Here is an 18570-nt window from a genome sequence, read left to right as displayed (position 1 = left end):
GAGGATTAGTTTAGGGTTTCTAAGCCTTTCCACAGCATGGAGCTACCGAGGATGCCAATGGGTTTGTACCTCACGAAAAAGAGCTATTGTAACTATGCTGTAGCCCACACTGTCTGCTCACATAAATCGGAATCGCTCTATTTGAAGTCAATGAAGCTGCATCAATTTGCGCAGGCAGAAGATCTGGCCAAGTATGTACTAGTTACTTTACATTCTGAAAAGACAATGTTCATAATTGAAAGTAATACCAAATGCTCTTAGCGAATACTATGAATTATTCAGATTAAATATAGAGCCTTCAAATGACTATAAAATGTTCTAAACAGCTGTGCCTTGTAATTGGAACTGACTGGCAAACTGGAAAGTATTGAATGTAGTCTGAATTTTACTTGATATCTGAGTAAAATGAGTATAACACTAACCATATTCTGGAGCCTGGCTGGGGTTATACTTGGTTTTCTGTTACTGCTGTTTTCTCTTCAGGCCTTTTCTTCTTTGCAGCTGCAGTAATCCTAAGTGAAGCAAAGCATGTGGCTCCACATTTGAGGTATGAGGATTACATGTTCATTGGTATGTACAACTCACACAGCACGGATGAGGTAGACGATGAAAATAGGTGGTGAATGAATGGTTTGGAGTGGAACCAGTGGTTTTCTACTATTTATGTACACTTCAGTTCCTAGAATAAAGCAGTTTTTGCTTTGCAGCTCTATTTTCTAAAAGCTAAACAGGATTCATAGTGGAAACTGACTTGTAAACAACTGTATCTGTGGCTCTTTATCAAGGACCTGTCTACTTAATTCAGAACAACTATGTCCCATCTTCAGAGGCTTGTATACCTTGTTTATATGACAAATATTTGAAAACTAAGTTTCATTATCTGAAATAGTATTTTTTGGTATCTGAAGTGTGAGATTCTTATTCAAAAGAGAAAAGAAGAGCAGAAAGGGCTCAGCATTTTCTGAAAACCAGATCCTCTAAAACATTTGAAAGTGGGAAGCAAAACTTTGAGGATATTCATTCATCAGCTTAGAAAATCTTGTCACAAAAGCTATCATTTCTTAGTTTCATAATAAGCTGTGTTCCAGTGTTGGCTCTTACATACCATATTCATATTCCTTAGAAAGGAATGGGGCAAATAACTGCCCAGTGAATGTTTGTGGTGATGCTTGTAACATGGATTGTGATTGCAGACAGCAATGCAGAATGGAAAAAGTTCTCTTTCTAGAGAAGAAAAGGCTCGGGAGGATTTTTCACTGTATATAAATATCTGAAGGGACGGTGTAAAGTAGATGTAGCCAAGCTCTTTTCCTTGGTGCCCAGTGACAGAACAAGAAGCAACAGGCACAAACTGAAACATGGAAGGTTGTGTCTGAACATAAGGAAACACTTTTTTACTATGAGGGTGACCGAGCACTGGCAGTGTAGGCCGAGGGAGGTTGTGGAGCCTCTGTCCTTTCAGACACTCAAAAGCCATCTGGACATAGTCCACCAGCTGTAGGTGGCCCTGCTTGAACAGGGAGGTGGGACAAGACGACCTCCAGAGTTCCCTTCTAACCCCAACCATTCTGTGAATCTGTGGTACTGCGATGGTAGGTTTGAAGTGCCCTGCACCATTTCTAATGACTGACTGCAACACTACCTGTTATTAGCACAGGCCAGCAATTTGATGTTGTGGATATTTTTAAGAGGTTTTTTTTGACACTCACAGCATCCTACGACATTTTCCCTCAGGTCATCAAAATACATGGTTGCTCAATCATAAAGTTTCACATTAGACATTATTCCAGCAACTCAGTGTAAATGTCACACTCTGCTGAAGACATATTCCCATTCTTTGGCAAGAACACTGTGTAAGGCAAATAAATTAACAATATGAGAAACAATGAAGAAAAACTGAAAGCAGCATGATGCACTTATTTTTTTCATGTTTTATCCCCACAACTGCTTCCTACAAGCCAAGGTAAAAGGTGGACAGTTTGGAAGATGTGTACTCTGATTGCCTTAGGAAACAGACATAAGGGCAGATGAATAATGAAACAGCTAATGCATCCCTTGGGAAAGAGGTACCTTCTGTTATTTTATGTGACACATTTTCCTGAAATGTCCCTTATTCCAAATACTTCCAGAAGCTTCTGACTATAGACCTGTGTGCAGGGTGTGAACAAAACATTGCATCACTTAATTACTTAAGAATCCACAAAGGGCCAATTTATCTGGTGAAATTTCCAGACCTTATAAGATTTTCAAAAGTATAAGTAAAAATAAAGGTGCAGAAATGTAAAGGGAACTTAACACATTGATATTTATGTGAGATTGATCCCATGCTTTTTTAAAAATTGCTCTAGGTTCTCATTGACATATTCAGGTATCTAAAATTTTTAAGCATCTGGGATAAGAGCTTGATTTTTCTCTCTTTGACCACAATCTTGCAATGGTTTCTGTGGTATTGTATCAATATAAGAAATTGAGAGTTAAATCTCAGTAATTTCAGCTGAATTGTATTCCTTATTTGTAAAATAACCACATTACTGAGACTACTGTTGTGTGCAGCAAATGCACATAGGACCATAGAATCAACATCTAATTAGCCCCACTTCATGTCATATTTGCTTAATGTTAACTTTCTTAGAGCTATAATTTTTTCCTTTAACCATTATAGCAGTTGAATTTTAATTACATTACCAACAAAAAGCTCATTAACGTCACGTAATTGGCAGCATTTCCAAAAAAACCTGAACTAATTGAGTATTTTCTGAAGAGTTCCTATCAAAGTGTAATTTAACCATTACAAACAGCTTGGCAACTACATTTACATAAAGATGTGTCTGAGAATGTTCTCATGTGTGGAAAATCAGATTTGATATTGCCATTAACAAAACGAAGGAAGCTGTTACATAGCAAATCACTTCCACATTTTAATGATTTTGGCTAAACACCATGTTTTTGTCAAGAGGGTCAAATGAAACCCCTTGCTTTTCCACAAAGAAGCAGCAACTGATCTCTGACTGAGCATTAGGAAGCAGCTTGCTTTGTGGGAAGGCTACTCCACAATCTTTTTCACGTTATTTTGTACTCTCACCGACTAATAGCAGAGATGAGATACTGTGTTAGACAGACCACGGTTCTTATGCAGTAGGGTAGCTCAGAATTTTTTAAACACATGACCAGAGAATCATTTCATCTACAATGGATGTCTTGCCAATTATCTTGTTCATATTCTTATATTATGACAGGACTGATTTAATTACTAATCAAAAGAATACAAGTATTCCAATCATTATTAGCCTCCAGCATTTTTTAAAGAGTCCCTAAAACAGTTTCACGAGAAACAAAGCAAAGAAAGCCTGCATAATCCTTTGATCCTTCCCCTCCAGTCTGGGATGAATGACATTGAGATTAACTTGAATGCTGAGGTGATGATTAGAGATTAAAAACAGGCTAATATGGCTCACATATTCTCAATACAGGGAGAAAAACCACTGAGATAAACCAGCTATCATGAATGTCCTACTTTCATATTTAAACCTGAAGACTGAGAGTTCTGCAGAATCAAGGTTTCAAATAAGAGTTGAATAAAATTTGAACACAGCATTCAATATTCACGATAATTATCCAAACTTCAGCTTTAAATATTGTGTGTTCCCATTCCTGCTTGGATTCCTTCCAAGAAATTGGAAATCAGTTTTGAGAAACTGGTTCTTGTTAGGATGTTAATTAGGTACTTGCACTGCTTGCTTTGTCCTTTCCCATTTTACAGTTGTAGTTAACAAATGCAAGCAGATTCCTCTGGCAGTGTGCCTTTGCAGTGGACCACCTATCTTTGGATTACAGAATGTAAGCTTAAGCAAGATGGCAATAAATGCACATGGCATTTTACATTCTGATTTTATTTTTTCTATCAAACAGGTGTTAAATGTGCCAAAACATGTATTAGCATAACATTTGCTAATATACAATATCAAACATGGATGTAAACATCAACTTTAAAATTTCAAAGTTCCTGTTATGAATTCACCTGAAAACTATACAACCTGGGCACTGTTGCACATTGCATTCTCCCAGAGATGTATCAGATGTCTTAGCATGCTCTGAATAGCCTACTTATTCTGACAAAGCAAAACATTGTTTGAGGAAGTGGGTCATATGTGTGTAGAGATGTTTGCTGGAAAGGCCTGGAATTCCATGGTTTTGGTCAGTATACCACTGAAAAAGAAAAAAAAAAAAGCCATAAACCCCCTATGTTCTATTTTGAATTCTGCAATAGTTAAACAACACAAGAACTTTATTTTATTACCATATAGAAGAAAGTGGATGCCTCAAGAAAACAGAGAGACTTGCTAATCTTTTTTCATCAGTTTCCAGTACATTCACATTCTTGCTGAAAAAAAGTTTCTAAACCTTCTGTAATCTTCTGTAAGCATTACTGCCTCAATACTGACAAGTCAGTTGTATTAAGTCAGGCAAAAGAGCTTTGAGATGCCCTTAGGATTGAAATGCCCTCAACCTGCTGCATGGCCTTGGCAACAGGGGTCACAGTCTTGCTTAGGAATACTGGGCTCTAAGCAACAAGCTTTCAGCTAAAAGTTGTGGAATTCTATTCAAAATAACCTGCATTACAACAGGGCCATGAACATTATGAATGTTATACTGCAAATAAAATACACATATGAATTATGCTAGCTCTTAGAAATAACTGACATTCCCCCATAGCTGAACTAGAATGACTACAACTGCATACAGTATTCCAGGCACTTGAGATATAACCTGGGTTTGCTAAAGATCAGTGAAGGAGGCAAAAAATGTGGAATACACAAAAGGGTCTACAAACCCTAACTATACAAGATCCCCAAGGGATCCCTGTGTGATCCCTTTTTGGGGAGTTCATGGCCCTCGGAAAGTGGACTGTGGGAGAACGCCAGTACTTTGATAGCAGGCAAACACTTTGGCCATTGGCCCTGAGAAAAAAATGTGCAGAAGCAGAGCATAGCATGTAATTCAGAACTACTTTTCCCCTGTTCATTCCTCATTTATATCTTCTAACCTCTTGCCTATGTGTTTCTCTCTTTGCCTGCACCTGCTACCCCAAGTAAATTTTGCAAAGAACTTGTTTATTTTCTGATCCTGGATATACTACTTGGATACCTTATACCCTTTTTGCTTGTTTTACCTCATGCCTGTGGCAGGCATGTCCAGTTCAGGATAGAATCCATCAGAACCAGTGATGGTTTTGGCCCCAGAAGCTAGCTCCTTCATTCTCCTCTCTTTTACTAGCTATCAGCAACTTTTATAAGGAGGCTGGATTCTCATTCCTCTCCCTGGCTCATTTTAAAAGCCTTTAAGTTATTCTTGACAAGAAAGAAATCCTGCTAGCATCCAAAGGGCAACAAGGAAAAAAAAGAGCAGCCAAATCTTTCGAGGAAGAAATTGTTTATGAAGAGCAACAAATGCACTAGCAATTGCCAGATTTTGAAGCATGTTCAGTTGAACCAGGTTCTTAAAAACATTGCCAAATGTCAGATAAGCTTATTGATGAAGCTATAAGCCACTGATCAAAATGAAAAATAGTGTGTTATTTACCATTGCCTGGAAATCCACCTGTGCATTAACCAGAGCTTTTGCGATTTGTGCTGAGTTCTGAAAATGTACGTTATCTGAAAAAGGAAAAAAAGAGATTGGCTATTGAAACGTGTAAATACCACACAGCATAAAGTTATAGTGCATTAAGTTGTGTCCACTAATTATCAAGTAATAGAGTTGACATTACTAAGAATGAGTAAGCATCTTATGTCACATGGAAATCTACTGAAGATCTAAGTACTGACCCTAATCAAAGGCATAGAAAGATGCTTAATGTTTTTCAAACAAAGTGATACTGACTCTGTATTTGTACTGCCATTTGCAAACCTCACCATCTGCTGTTCCATGGATGAGAAGATACTCTACGTTTTGGAAATTCTTTGCTCTTGCCATCACAGTTGAATTCTATTGAGAGGAAAAATGAACAGTTCAGCAGCTTCAATTTAAACCACTCAGTCACAGAGCTGAAAGGCTTTCATTACCTAGTAGAACAATAATCAAACAGTTGGACTGGCATAATAATGACAGCAGTGACTTCATATCAATCTGAGATTATAATAGAAGCCATATATATTTAGTGCCTTTTCTAAGGGGCAGTTCACAAAAAGCACAGCACTAGCCATGTGTCATTCCCTGAACACTGTAGTTCCTGGCTACCCAGACAGCTCTACCATGGCAGTTTGGTATTGAGCATTGCTGTTCTTTGAGTTGGGATGGTACTGAGAACGTGATCCAAAATCTTTAACAGGAGTCTTTCCGCTGACTTCTTTGGGCATTAATTCAGGCTTCTCTGTATCCAGAGCTGGTATGTGTGCTGCTAGAAGAAGCTATAGACTTTCTATCAATGTGAAGAAAAGAATAAGGCAACCTGTTCCAGGTAGGGGAAGCTGTTCTGACCATTTAGTATGCTTATGCTTATGATGTTATTATCAGAAAGCTAAATTTGCATGAAGCAGTTTGCATACCACAGCTAACTGTACCAACCAAAACCTTACCAACATCAACATTTTAACCTCTCTCATGAATTCTTTCCTAGGCTAATGGTTCACACTGGCAGAACTGTCTGACTTGTCCAAGTGAGAAAATAAGGAACCTTCAATTTAGCATATTTAGGATTGATAAATACAAAACCACAAGTAACTACGGAGATAGGAATTTCACAGCAGTAGCTAGGCTGCTACAGGACTGCCACTGTGAGAGCTGGTGGGTCATTTTCTTTCTTCACAGTTCTACTTGTCCATGGAAGTGTGATTCAAGTTTAAGGCAGATCAACACAGAAAGAGAATTCTCACCTTGTAGTGCTCAAGATTATCGGACTCTACAGGAAGACCCATAAATCGTTCTGTGTAGATAGATGCTGTGGCATTAAGGAAGAAAAAAGTTATAGATAAAGAATGTGCCAATATTTTTCTGCCTCCAGTGACACACAGCAAATTAAATGTTTATTTTAACTTTATCTGTACTGCTTGGTTTCCTCATTATACACCAAATTTAAACATGTTTAAAAAAATCAACTATGAAGGTTAATTAATAAATGTCCTCCAAATCATCCTTGCAGAAATAATGGTTTGATAGTCATCAGTGGAACCAACAGAAGGTTGTGTGGATAAAGGTAATTAACTGATACTGCTTTATGCTATTGGGTTGAACTCCAGAAGTCAGTTGAACAAGCCAATGAGCCAATAAAGGTGCATGGTGGAAAGATGACACAGATTATTCTTGACACCTTAAAAAGAGAAGCTGAGCAGAATTCCAACCTGGGCATGTGTATGTACAGTAAATATAGATATATATGTTGTCCTTTTCCTGTTGAATGGATATATGCAGCAATTAGGGGGAGCAGGAAATGATAAAGGCTTCCACTGAAAAAGTGCTGCAATTGCTGTTCAGGTCTCTGTTCAGTTCCTTTTTCTAACTACAGCAAAGACTGTTAACAGATTTGACAAAACAAATGTGAATAACTGAACAGTATCTATCATCAAGAAATCAGTAGGAACAGCTATCTTTGAGCTGCCTGGGTATTTGTAATTTAACTAAGAGCTGTTATGAAAATTTGTGGAAAACTGACGCAGCAGCTGTCACTACCAGAATATTACTTTCTTTATGACCTTGCCTTGAAAAAGAAACTGACACATATTGAGCAGTCAAGCTGCAGTATTACGAGGATTTTATTTATTTAACGGAGTCAGGGCTTTCTGACAAAGAAGAGCTGGGATCTTTCCCTCCCTTAAGAGAGGTGATGGCTATTGTAAGCAGTAAGGAATTGGGACTGTCTACCTTGTTGCCCAGTTTGGCACACTGCATTAGAATAATTTTGTTAAAAAGTAGAAATGAGAATCCTCTCAGGAAAGGAAAATGACTCAATATACTCATGTTCCCATGGTTTATTATGTATCCTTCACATATGTTACCACCAAGTGCTAAAGATGTGTACCGTGTCTCCCATATCAGCCAAGAAGGCTCCTGAAGGTAATTTGTAATAAACCAAGTACCAAAAAAACCTAAGTAAGTATCCTATCTTTTATCAAAATCCTTTATCATTCACTGAAAACAGAAAATGTGCAATATCTGTTGTCAACACAGTGTCAAACAACCATATTGGGCTTAAGTTTTCAATAAAATAGACTCTTTCTGAATGGCTGGCATTTCTACAGTATTCTGAGCCAATTCTCCACTCTCTTTTACCAGTGTAGCTACAACAAGTCCACAGAGGTCAGCAGAGTTGCATTATAATGACTAAGTGGAAGATTCGGCTTGTCAATTACTGATGAAGGAAAAGGAGATAAATTGTGAATTTTAATAAAATGGTCACAGATCTAATGCTTTTAACTATACATTGTCCCCAAATGCAGTTTCCCTTGCCATCTTATAACTGTTTAGCTGTTACTAACTCTGACACAAAATGGAGGTGAGTGTGAGGATTTCAGAGAAAAGATTATAGTCCAGACTCTAATCTGTGCATCTAAAAGAGGGTGGGACAGAATTTAGAAGCTCTAGGGGCCAGTACATCCTCTGACATACTGATACTACTTAGAGACTTAAATATGTAGCATCCTGTCGTTTTGCCCCTAACACAGTTCACCCTAATGTTAAAATGATCTGTTTGCAAAACTTATGACTCATAACTTCCTTCTGTTTCCTTCCTTCCTTAGTGGAGGTACATTTGTCTGTTCTGTTTGGATTTTACAATGTGTTTTTAGCAAGATTCTTTAACTCCCTCCTGAAAACTCAGCTAAAGTAAAGATTGCAATGGTGCGTCTAATCTACTCTAACTTAAAAACTTCATTCAATTTTTAATGCTTGGACAAACGTTTATAACTCTTCTTTTATTGAAGGACTTTTGCAAAAATAGTGCTTTATGCCTGCATTCTGGAAATAATTTTGCGATCATGAGTGAAAAATGTATAAAAAAAATCTTGATGCCAGTGAAAACATGAAGAGTATGCTTCCTCTGTCATACAAATCTTTTGCCCTTTGTTTGCAAAACACCATATATACAAGGAATGTCTGTGCTAGCAGGGAAGGAACCTTTCCCATTTAACAAAAAAAATTTCTTATAACCCAGAATACTTAGCAAATAACTGTATGCTAAGTAAATGTGTTCAAAAAGTGCTACATTTTGCTCATTGAAAACATGTATGCCATGATTCTTTTCAACACTAAGGTTCCTTTACACCATGCCAAATGCTTAGCAGGTCTGCAAGTAAGTATGAGTATGTGCCTGCTTTATTCACACAGTAAGGCCCTGGGAGTATACTCCTGGAGTTGTTTCCTCTGAACAGTAAGGAGCCTAAGTAAATAGACAAAAGGATGTCATGTAACACAACAACACAGGAGATGTGACTGAGAAACATCTGAAGGAAAAAATATTTAATTAAAAAAAAATTATATCAGACACAACTGGGTCCCTTTCTTTTCCACTGCTTTTGGGAAATAACTTTGCAGTCATCAGAGATACTGATTCCTGACAGAGATCGTCTGCAGCATCTAAAGTTGAAGTGCTCTGTGATTCCATTACTGGCAGAAAAATAATTTCAGCTGTTTCTGAATTCAGTGATACTTTTTAAACAGGATTTTTAGGGACATCACTCCTGAGTATAGCAGTTTATCAGGAGGGCTTTATACACTTACTGTTACAGATGTGCATATGGAATTATCTGGACGTACCTTCTATGTGACAAAGTCTGTTCCAAACTGCCAGTTGCAGTCAGTTTTTTTCAGCAAGGAAAACATTAAACTTAAGGTCTTAAGAGCTTTATGTCTAGGTAATTGCAATGTCTTTAAATTTCATATTGCCATTCTCCTGCAATGATTTCATTTAGAAAGTCATTAAATGCTACATCTTGCTTTCCAAGTCAGTATTTATGACAAGTTTCCATACCGTAATATTCCCAGCTGGAAACAGGAGCCACAGCCATTCCACATTTAAATACTCCACTGCCAGATCCAAGTGCCAAAGAAGTTACATACCCACCATAGGACTAGGGAGAAATCACAGTTTAAAATTATTGGTGAAGTATCATTTTGTTTTCTGAATCAAACTCATATAAATTAATTCCAAAGTAAATATTTTGCTTTGAATACATGGAGGACAAAGCAACAAAAGCTTTTTAATTTCTTTTATTTATTTATTTATTTCAGATGGATCTGATGTGATTTCTTGTGAGAGAGATTAGACAATTTTATTGAATCATTTCTTTTTTTGCTACTTCTTCAATGCTTATCACAGGATACTGCTCTTACTTAGAATGACCAAAAACCTTAAGTTGGTAGGGTCCTTCAAGGTAATCTAGTACAACCTCTATCTCAAAACAGGGCTAACTTCAGATTTAAAGGAGGCCGATAAGAGTCACATCTACATTACACAGCCTCTCTTCTCAATCTGTTTTGACACTGATGACTGTCATTGTAAAAATTTTTCTTCCTAAAACATAAACAAAACTTCCCTCGTGGCGACTTGTGTTCATTGCCTCTCATCCTTTCGGTGTGCACCTCCAAGAACAGTAACAGGTTTTTCCGTGCCTTAACAAGCTACCTAGCTTTTGCTAATGATTGGCATATTGAACCAAACCCATCATCAGTACTAACAGGCTCAGCTACTTGAGAACTTGAGGTTCGAGCAATTCCTCCCTACTGCCTGCCACTGTTCCATTTATTTTCTGGCCTGATTCCTCAAACTGGGACCCAGCAAGGAAGAATAAGTTCATAGCTGGAAGGTAGGTAAAGTAGTAAGTAAGCCTTGATATCAGAATAGATCTGTGCAACTGTGCGGGGCTAGTTGCTGAGACAGGAAAAAACTGTAAATAAAAAGCATTTAGTTTGACTGTCCACAGGATGTGGAACTAGGGTTGGAAAATACTTGTATAAGGTCTTTAGCAAATAATGGGTTACTGTTTATTCTGGAATGGAGGGAGGGATAAATATATGGTGTGTATCATGAAGAATCCTGAAGATTATCAGACTCATCAGTAGCATATGAAAGACTAAGGGAAATAAGCAAAACTATTAAATATTTTTTTGTGCAAAAGTAAGTTAGTCCCTCCCTCCTCTCGATATTCTAGCTTGAAATGGCAGTGGGGGATATGCTAATGGAAACAATAATTAGTACAATTTTTCCAGCTCATTTGATTGGCTCATTTGATCTTTTAAAAAATCAGGCCACAAGGCTAAAAAGTAAAGGATTAGGATCAGGCAGATAAATCTATGCACCATAACAGGCAGAGAGATAAGAGTTCAAAACCTGAATTGCTTTAGTGGTTATTTAAGAGCTTTTGCCATCCAGAAGAGTTTGGTGAGTCTGAAAGTATGATGAGCTGCATAGTTCATGCATACCTTCCAAGCTGCAGGCTATAAATAAGGAAACACCTTTCAACTCCTTTCAGAGGTTATGGACCAGGAAATGGTATAATAAACAGAAAAAAAATGGAAAAAAAGACTGACAGGTTTGGCAATAGTGCCATTATTTGAATATTATATCCACTACTAGGATACAATACTTTAGATGTGTGAAATCTCTTAATTGGTTCTGGAAACACTGTGGTGAAATAAAATATGATGTGATTAAAAAAATAAAATATTTTCATGTGGCCTTAACTGACTTAATGTCACTTTAGAATTACTCACTTGTAAGTGCCTGTGTCACTTAATTTCACCATATGGTACCCCATTTTATCCTCGTGTTACAGCAGTGTCTGACCAAAGTAATTTAAATATTAGTTGGTAGAAGCTTCATAGAAAGATTTTAGCAACCCTGCTCATGTGCTAAGATCAGGCAACTTCTATAGTTACAGTTGAACTGAATCTTAAAAGATCCATCCTCTAGTGTGTTTCTGGGCAAGTCTCTTACAATGATAGTGGGCCAATGAAAACAAACAAGCAAACAAAACCCAGCAAAAAATTAAACAAAACAAACAGTGACAGATCAGAATTCTCCTAGCAAAGACAAGCAGTTAAAGAGAATGAAATAAAAGGTCTTTCTGAATGATAATCAGAGAAGAATGAACATGTATAAAGAGAAAAATATTGGAAAATGTTTATGAGTGCCAACATACCAGTTTATTCTGTAAGCTTTTTTAGTTAGTGCTGCCTATTACTGCTGGATAGCTGATACTGGGTTACTCAGAGAAGGGGTAAGGGTGGCTAACATAGGTCTGGCCTCCAACCCCCTTTAGCATTCCTTACAGTGCTGTCCCTAATCCATGAGACCCTCAGGTGAAGCTTATCAGCTGATTCTCCTGTTACGCTAAAGTTGCTGAAGCTGGGTAGGAGGCAGGGCTCCAGTTCTGTCTATGCATTCTTGATCCAGCCATTCATGACGAACATGAGCAATTGAGTCAGATGACCTAAATATCTTAAAAATCTCTATAAAGGGGCTGTGTTGGCTTCAGCTCTCCCATAACACCACTAATAGGTCTGCATCTCATTTCCATGAATGGTCCTACTTTGAGGCTGACAGCACAGGAAAAAGAACCCCAACTATTCCAGTAATTTATTTTTCTTCTATTAGAATGCAGTGCTATCCTACAATTTGTACTTGAGGTATGCTACTCTATTGCTCAGTGCCTAAGGGTGGTGGAATCTGGCCATTTAATAATAAAGACTTGCAATACAACTGGCTATAAAAGGTTCTGGGAATGTTACAAAGCAAAGTACAAAAAAAAATCAAAGATGAAAAGCAGACTGGCTAATTATTTGGAATGACTCCCATACTGTCCAGTTTTTCCACTTCTTGGAGAAGCTGTCAATGCTGTACACCCATCAGACCTACATTCATCCCTACTGACCATTTCAAAGCCAGCCAAGTGTACAATGATTCACAATGATGCAAGGGTCACATTTTCTGATGAGAGATAGGACTTTTCTCATTATTTTAAACTCAGATCAGAAAGGATAATACTTGAATTTTGACACCATGCCAGTCAGTTCCTAAGTTAAAAGTAAAGCCAATTAAAATGTCTCAATTTTGCTTAACTTCAAGTCCAAAGAATATATTAGGCATAAGCTTTTAAAAATTCCCTCTTGAGCTGCCAAAGATCCCGTTTCGGGGGCTTGTACTGTTGCACTGTTGCAGTTGCATGTATATAGGCACTAACAGGAACTATTTCCTTTGGCAATACTATCAAACACTGGTAGAAGAAATTTTATACAGATTTAGGACAGAATAAGGAAGAATTAAAAAAATTATACTGCAGGATTATTTAAAGATAGATACAAAAAACCCAATCACTTACCCAGCCCCATATTGCTATTCGTTTCTCATCGATAAAACCCATTTCTATAAATTTCCTGTGGAAACGAAAATCACAGAAATAAATGCATTATTACAAAAGAATGCTAATCCTATAACAAATTAGAAAAAAAAAATTTTTCTTTCTTTTTTTCCACACATCCCACCAATCTGAGCAAATTGACAATCAGCATAGCATGTCTAATTTCTACAAAGCATCAATTATTCAATTAATAGATATTTCAGAGGAAAAGGAAGAATTCTTCTTGAAAGAATAAAAAATGCTGAATTTAATACTTTCTTCATAATAATTTTTGTTCCAGTGGATGAAGACTCTGCCCAACTGGCTTCTTGGCAAAAAAGTTCTTTTTTCATATACTTAGAATCCACCTGGATATTTAGTCCAGACTAAATTAAACATCATACATTATACTCATGTTGTACATGTGCATTTATATGTATGTGTGTGTCGTTTAACCCCAGCCAGTGACTAAGCACCACGCAGCCGCTCACTCACTCCCCCCCCCACCCAGTGGGATGGGGAGAAAATTGGGAAAAGAAGTAAAACTCGTGGGTTGAGATAAGAACAGTTTAATAGAACAGAAAAGAAGAAACTAAGAATGATAATGATAACACTAATAAAATGACAACAGTAGTAATAAAAGGATTGGAATGTACAAATGATGCGCAGTGCAATTGCTCACCACCCACCGACCGACACCCAGCTAGTCTCCGAGTGGCGATTCCCCGTCCCCACTCCCCCCAGTCCCTATACTAGATGGGACGTCACACAGTATGGAATACCCTGTTGGCCAGTTTGGGTCAGCTGCCCTGGCTGTGTCCTGTGCCAACTTCTTGTGCCCCTCCAGCTTTCTTGTTGGCTGGGCATGAGAAGCTGAAAAATCCTTGACTATAGTCTAAACACTACTTAGCAACAACTGAAAACATCGGTGTTATCAACATCCTTCGCATACTGAACTCAAAACATAGCACTGTACCAGCTACTAGGAAGACAGTTAACTCTATCCCAGCTGAAACCAGGACAGTGTGTGTATGCATATGTACAGACGTACACTCACACACATGCAGAGGAAAAAGTTCAAAAAGTGTACTCCTACTAATTACATTTCACTTCCCATAGCTCTACTTTCCCACAGGCTATTATCATTTTGATTGTTTTAATGCCAAAGGTGCTGGATTAACATTACCATTCAGACCTTATCCTGCAAGATACTCAACATACTCATCTTACAATGAGTTGATCTCTCAAGAGGCACAGTATCAACCTCTAAGATTAGGGATTCCCTGGAGCAATAAGCTTTCTTTTTTATGTGCCTGAAAAGTGAAGAGCACATACTGCTACTGTAATAAAAATAATAACGAGGAAAATATCTTCTAATGCTCCAAGTAGGTAATAAGCTTGCAATGGATGAAAGGTGCATCTTGTTTATGCACTCAGTAGTCAAACAGGTCAAAGAGAATCATAAATATTAGGTGCCCTACAAAAATCCTGTGTCAGAGACTGAAGACTGTATTTTGAGAGCCGTACTAGCAACCGCAAAGAAGAGAGGATGAGGCAAAAGACCACAAAGGTTCAAGAGTGACAGATAAACAAAATATGTTCAGATACATCCCAGGACACATATTAGCCTTATTTTACTAGGGCAAGCATGAGTAACTGACAACACCCAAAATGCGGGATACTATCTGGGTGGGACAAAAGAAAAGCCAAAAAATGATTCAGCTTTGTTATATTGCTGTCTTAATCCCTGGGGTTCCTCCTACAGTAAAAGCCTCTCCAAGAACTTCCCACTAGAATATAGGATCCTCTCTAAAAATCACGCATCTTAAACCATGTGTTAGATCAGGAAGATGGAATGCAATACATTTAACTGAATAAAAATTTAGTCTAGGTGCCGACAGAAAACTGGAAAGTATGAAGTCTGAGGTTATTTCTTCACAGCCTGTCTCAGCAGATTTTGCAACTGCAGAATCATTTTAGGTTCCCTCTGTCTCTGGCATTTTATGTCTGAGTGACGATTCAGAGCAATAAAAAAACATTCTCTCGTTATATTTTAAAGTATGCTGGTGCTGCTGAAAGTTTCAAGAAAGAAAAATCAAATAATAGATTAATAGAAAAACCTGACATGATATTGTGGAATAATTGCTGGAGGTGACTTATTAATGACTTATTGATATGTTCACCTCTTAAGGGAAGGTAAACCTCCAGGGTGGAATGCGATGGATACGCAAGGAATCTGTTCCATAATAATTCCCTAAGCAACATAACCTGCAACCTTAGATGTTAGCAACACCAGGGGAGCTTGGTATGCTGACTCTAAGAGAAACAGGGAGGATAGAGAGGAGTGGGAACACTGTGGCCAGGCTCTGTGATGTTACCACAGGTATGAGTAACCGGAACAAGAATGCAAGGTTCCTGCATTGAATCCACTGAAGCAAGGAGGTGAAACAATGAGGTTCTGTCAACGCTATTGCCTTACTTCTGATTTATACCATAAGTGTCCAGTTCTGGAGTAGTGTCAAGCAAAATCATGTCCTCCGGGTAAATTTTGCTCATTATATTCTCATTATAATACCAAAACACACCTCCATCCCAAAGGCTACCCGCCTTCAAGGTGCGACTACACCTCACTGAGCACGTGCTGTGAATTTCTCTAGCTTATACCTTCAAAAGTAAAGCAAGGAGATTTTATACCAATCATAATAAAGGTATGTATGACTAGAGTCACTCAAGAGCCACCTAAAGATAAGAAAATAGTATAAAATGGCTTAAGAGAGGAGGAATGCTTGGGAAGATACCATTGGAGACAAGTTGGGAGGACATCGCTGACTGCTGGGATCAGCTGATGGGCTGAACCTCTCTTCCCCCTCCCTGGGGATGCCTATTAGGTAAGATTTGAACCTTTGGTTATACCAAGTGCTTCCCTGGGAAACTTCAAAATCTCTATAGAGTTATTCCGTGATTTAACACGTTTGTAGTCAGCTGTATAATTCATATTCTTGGTACTTGCACATGCTTTGCAGACAGTGTATTTATCACTGGCAATCTAAAATAATCTGCACTTCTGTTGCTTTAATAAGCTGTACTATTCATTAATCTAGCCATGAGAGTTCTCACGGAATGCGCCCAAAATTCTTAAGTCTGGCCATGCTAGTTCATTGAACGTGACTAGACTGAAGTTACTTTGCGCTATTTGTGCCTCCGTGATTGTGGTAGTTCAATATATTGAACATGACCAGACTTCCAGTGTTGAATTGGGCATCACTCAGAATCTAAGCCTAGCTGCCCCCAGCCCCTCTGATATCTGAGGACAAGCTGGAACACAAGGGGTTTATTTTCTGCCAAACATCTTTACCCTTTAATGCAACAGATATACAGCTATTCTGTTTCATTTATCACTGAAAAGGATAAAGGTGGGTTTATATCATTGAGGAGGAAATTAATTATCACAAAGCAGAAAGAGGAAGGAACAGACACCCTCCTCACACACACTTGTAAATATAGGCAGTGTTCTCAAACAAGTAGTGAAAGCTGTGGAAACCTGGACTGCTACATCCAATTTCTAGCTAAGCTACTCAGAATCAGGTCTATTACTTGGGAAAAGAGGGTATTTACTGTTGCACCTAGAAATCTATCCATGCTCTGATGGGCCAAATTCCAGATCAAAGCCTAGACTAAATTTCTTATTCCTGCCTTGTAGTCATCTCTGCGGAGTTCAAACTAACACTTCTTTAAATGCTCACTTTAGCAGTGCTACTGCATCTGTAAGCTTAACAGGCAGCCTTTCTTTACAAAACCTCAGCTTTCACTCCCTCGCAAAACCTCTGCTTAAGGAATTATTTTCCCTTGGAACACTTTAAGTGCAACGGAGCAACTGTTGGAGAACAACTACCAGAGGACCTGGACCTCAGACACTCTGTTGTTCATAACTATCCTAAAATAGCATGGAAGGCAAGTTTATAACTAACAGATCTCTAGAAGGCTTGTGTCAGGATTCAGTTCTGCTACAAACTTCACATTTGACCTTTAGCTAATCACTGTGGTATATCACTGTGGACCTTTGGTCACTGAGGTAAGTTTCCCCTACAGGAAAAACTTCAGAGTAATGGATAATACACTGGCTTACCTCTCACCACTGACACTTGTATTTCCTTAGGCCTAGGATTGAAGCCTCTGATGATGCTCTTATAAAATGGAAGTGGTGAGGTCCAAATGTGGACTTAGTAGTATATGGACTTAATCAACCACACAAAACCTCACTGACATCAAGCACCTCAGTAATATTTTATTTCTACAAGTCTTCTTGTCTTATTTCCTGGAGACCTCAGTTCTCCAGAAAAAAGGCTGAGAAGTGTATTTAATATTTTTTCACATTACTTCTTGTAGGTATGTAAATACAACAGTTATACAGGGAGATATTCTACTTACTTCACTGCTGAGATTTGGTCCTCAACTTCATAGACTCCTAGTCTTCGATATACTGCATGCAAAATCTTGTCACCTTGATAAGCTGTCCCTCTGCCATCCACTAGAGCAACAATAATTCCCTCTTTGCTTGCAAGATAGGTTATCCAGCTAATGCTAAATGTTTCCTTTACATTCTGACTGCAAGGTCCTCCGTACCTGAGGATGAAAATTCACACATTTTCAACACTTATAAATTTATAAATGATTACCGGATACTGGACTATAGCTATAGGTACTTCTTAAATTTTCTCCACAAGTATTTTGTTATATGGCTGTGGTTCAGAGACCTCAGTAGACAAACAGTTCAACTACCATTTTCATATATTTGTGAGATTTTGCTATCTAAAATCCATTTTAATCCTTAAGGTCTTATGCCTAAGGCAAATCATTAGTTTTAGCTCAGACTAAGGGGTGCAGCATCAGGTGCTTGTCCTAAGGTAAATCCTTGGAAGAGTGATGCCTCAAAGACTCAATTCTTTCCTCTCTCCAAATTCCTTAGGTATAATAGCCCTTTTTGGTGCTTTTCTGCATTTGATCTCCACATGCAGTCAGCAATGCCAAAGAAAACAGGAGAAAAAAGTACAGCTCCTTACACTTTCTGGCCATCCCCAGACCTTCTCTGTTTCAGTAGGGATTATTGTGCTGTTGGAGCTGTGGGCAGAACACACCCCACATAGCTGAGCCGAACAGAGAGACACTCCTCATGGGAATAGCCTAATGCAAATTACACATTTTACCTCAAGGACACAACTGAGTTAATCTTCTACTCTAAATT

General features: G+C 38.1%; 1 protein-coding gene across 1 annotated transcript in view; it reads right to left on the bottom strand.

Annotated features, from left to right (window-relative positions):
* Positions 1-3263: 3263 nt before the first annotated feature.
* Positions 3264-18570, bottom strand: part of FAP (fibroblast activation protein, alpha) — a 43887-nt gene continuing 28580 nt past the window's right edge. The window contains exons 20-26 of the mRNA XM_010567614.1: positions 17757-17951; positions 13311-13365; positions 9962-10061; positions 6873-6937; positions 5913-5985; positions 5581-5654; positions 3264-4206 (exon numbers count right to left, since the gene is read on the bottom strand). Of these exons, the coding sequence (XP_010565916.1) occupies positions 4105-4206; positions 5581-5654; positions 5913-5985; positions 6873-6937; positions 9962-10061; positions 13311-13365; positions 17757-17951 (664 nt within the window). The 3' untranslated portion in view covers positions 3264-4104. The remainder of the gene's footprint in view (positions 4207-5580; positions 5655-5912; positions 5986-6872; positions 6938-9961; positions 10062-13310; positions 13366-17756; positions 17952-18570) is intronic.

This window comes from Haliaeetus leucocephalus, unplaced genomic scaffold, assembly GCF_000737465.1.
Source record: "Haliaeetus leucocephalus isolate CR32 unplaced genomic scaffold, Haliaeetus_leucocephalus-4.0 Scaffold1, whole genome shotgun sequence".
NCBI classification, from domain to species: domain Eukaryota; kingdom Metazoa; phylum Chordata; class Aves; order Accipitriformes; family Accipitridae; genus Haliaeetus; species Haliaeetus leucocephalus.
The sequence above is the reverse complement of the archived record's forward strand: the minus strand, read 5'-3'. Positions and strand labels throughout refer to the sequence as shown.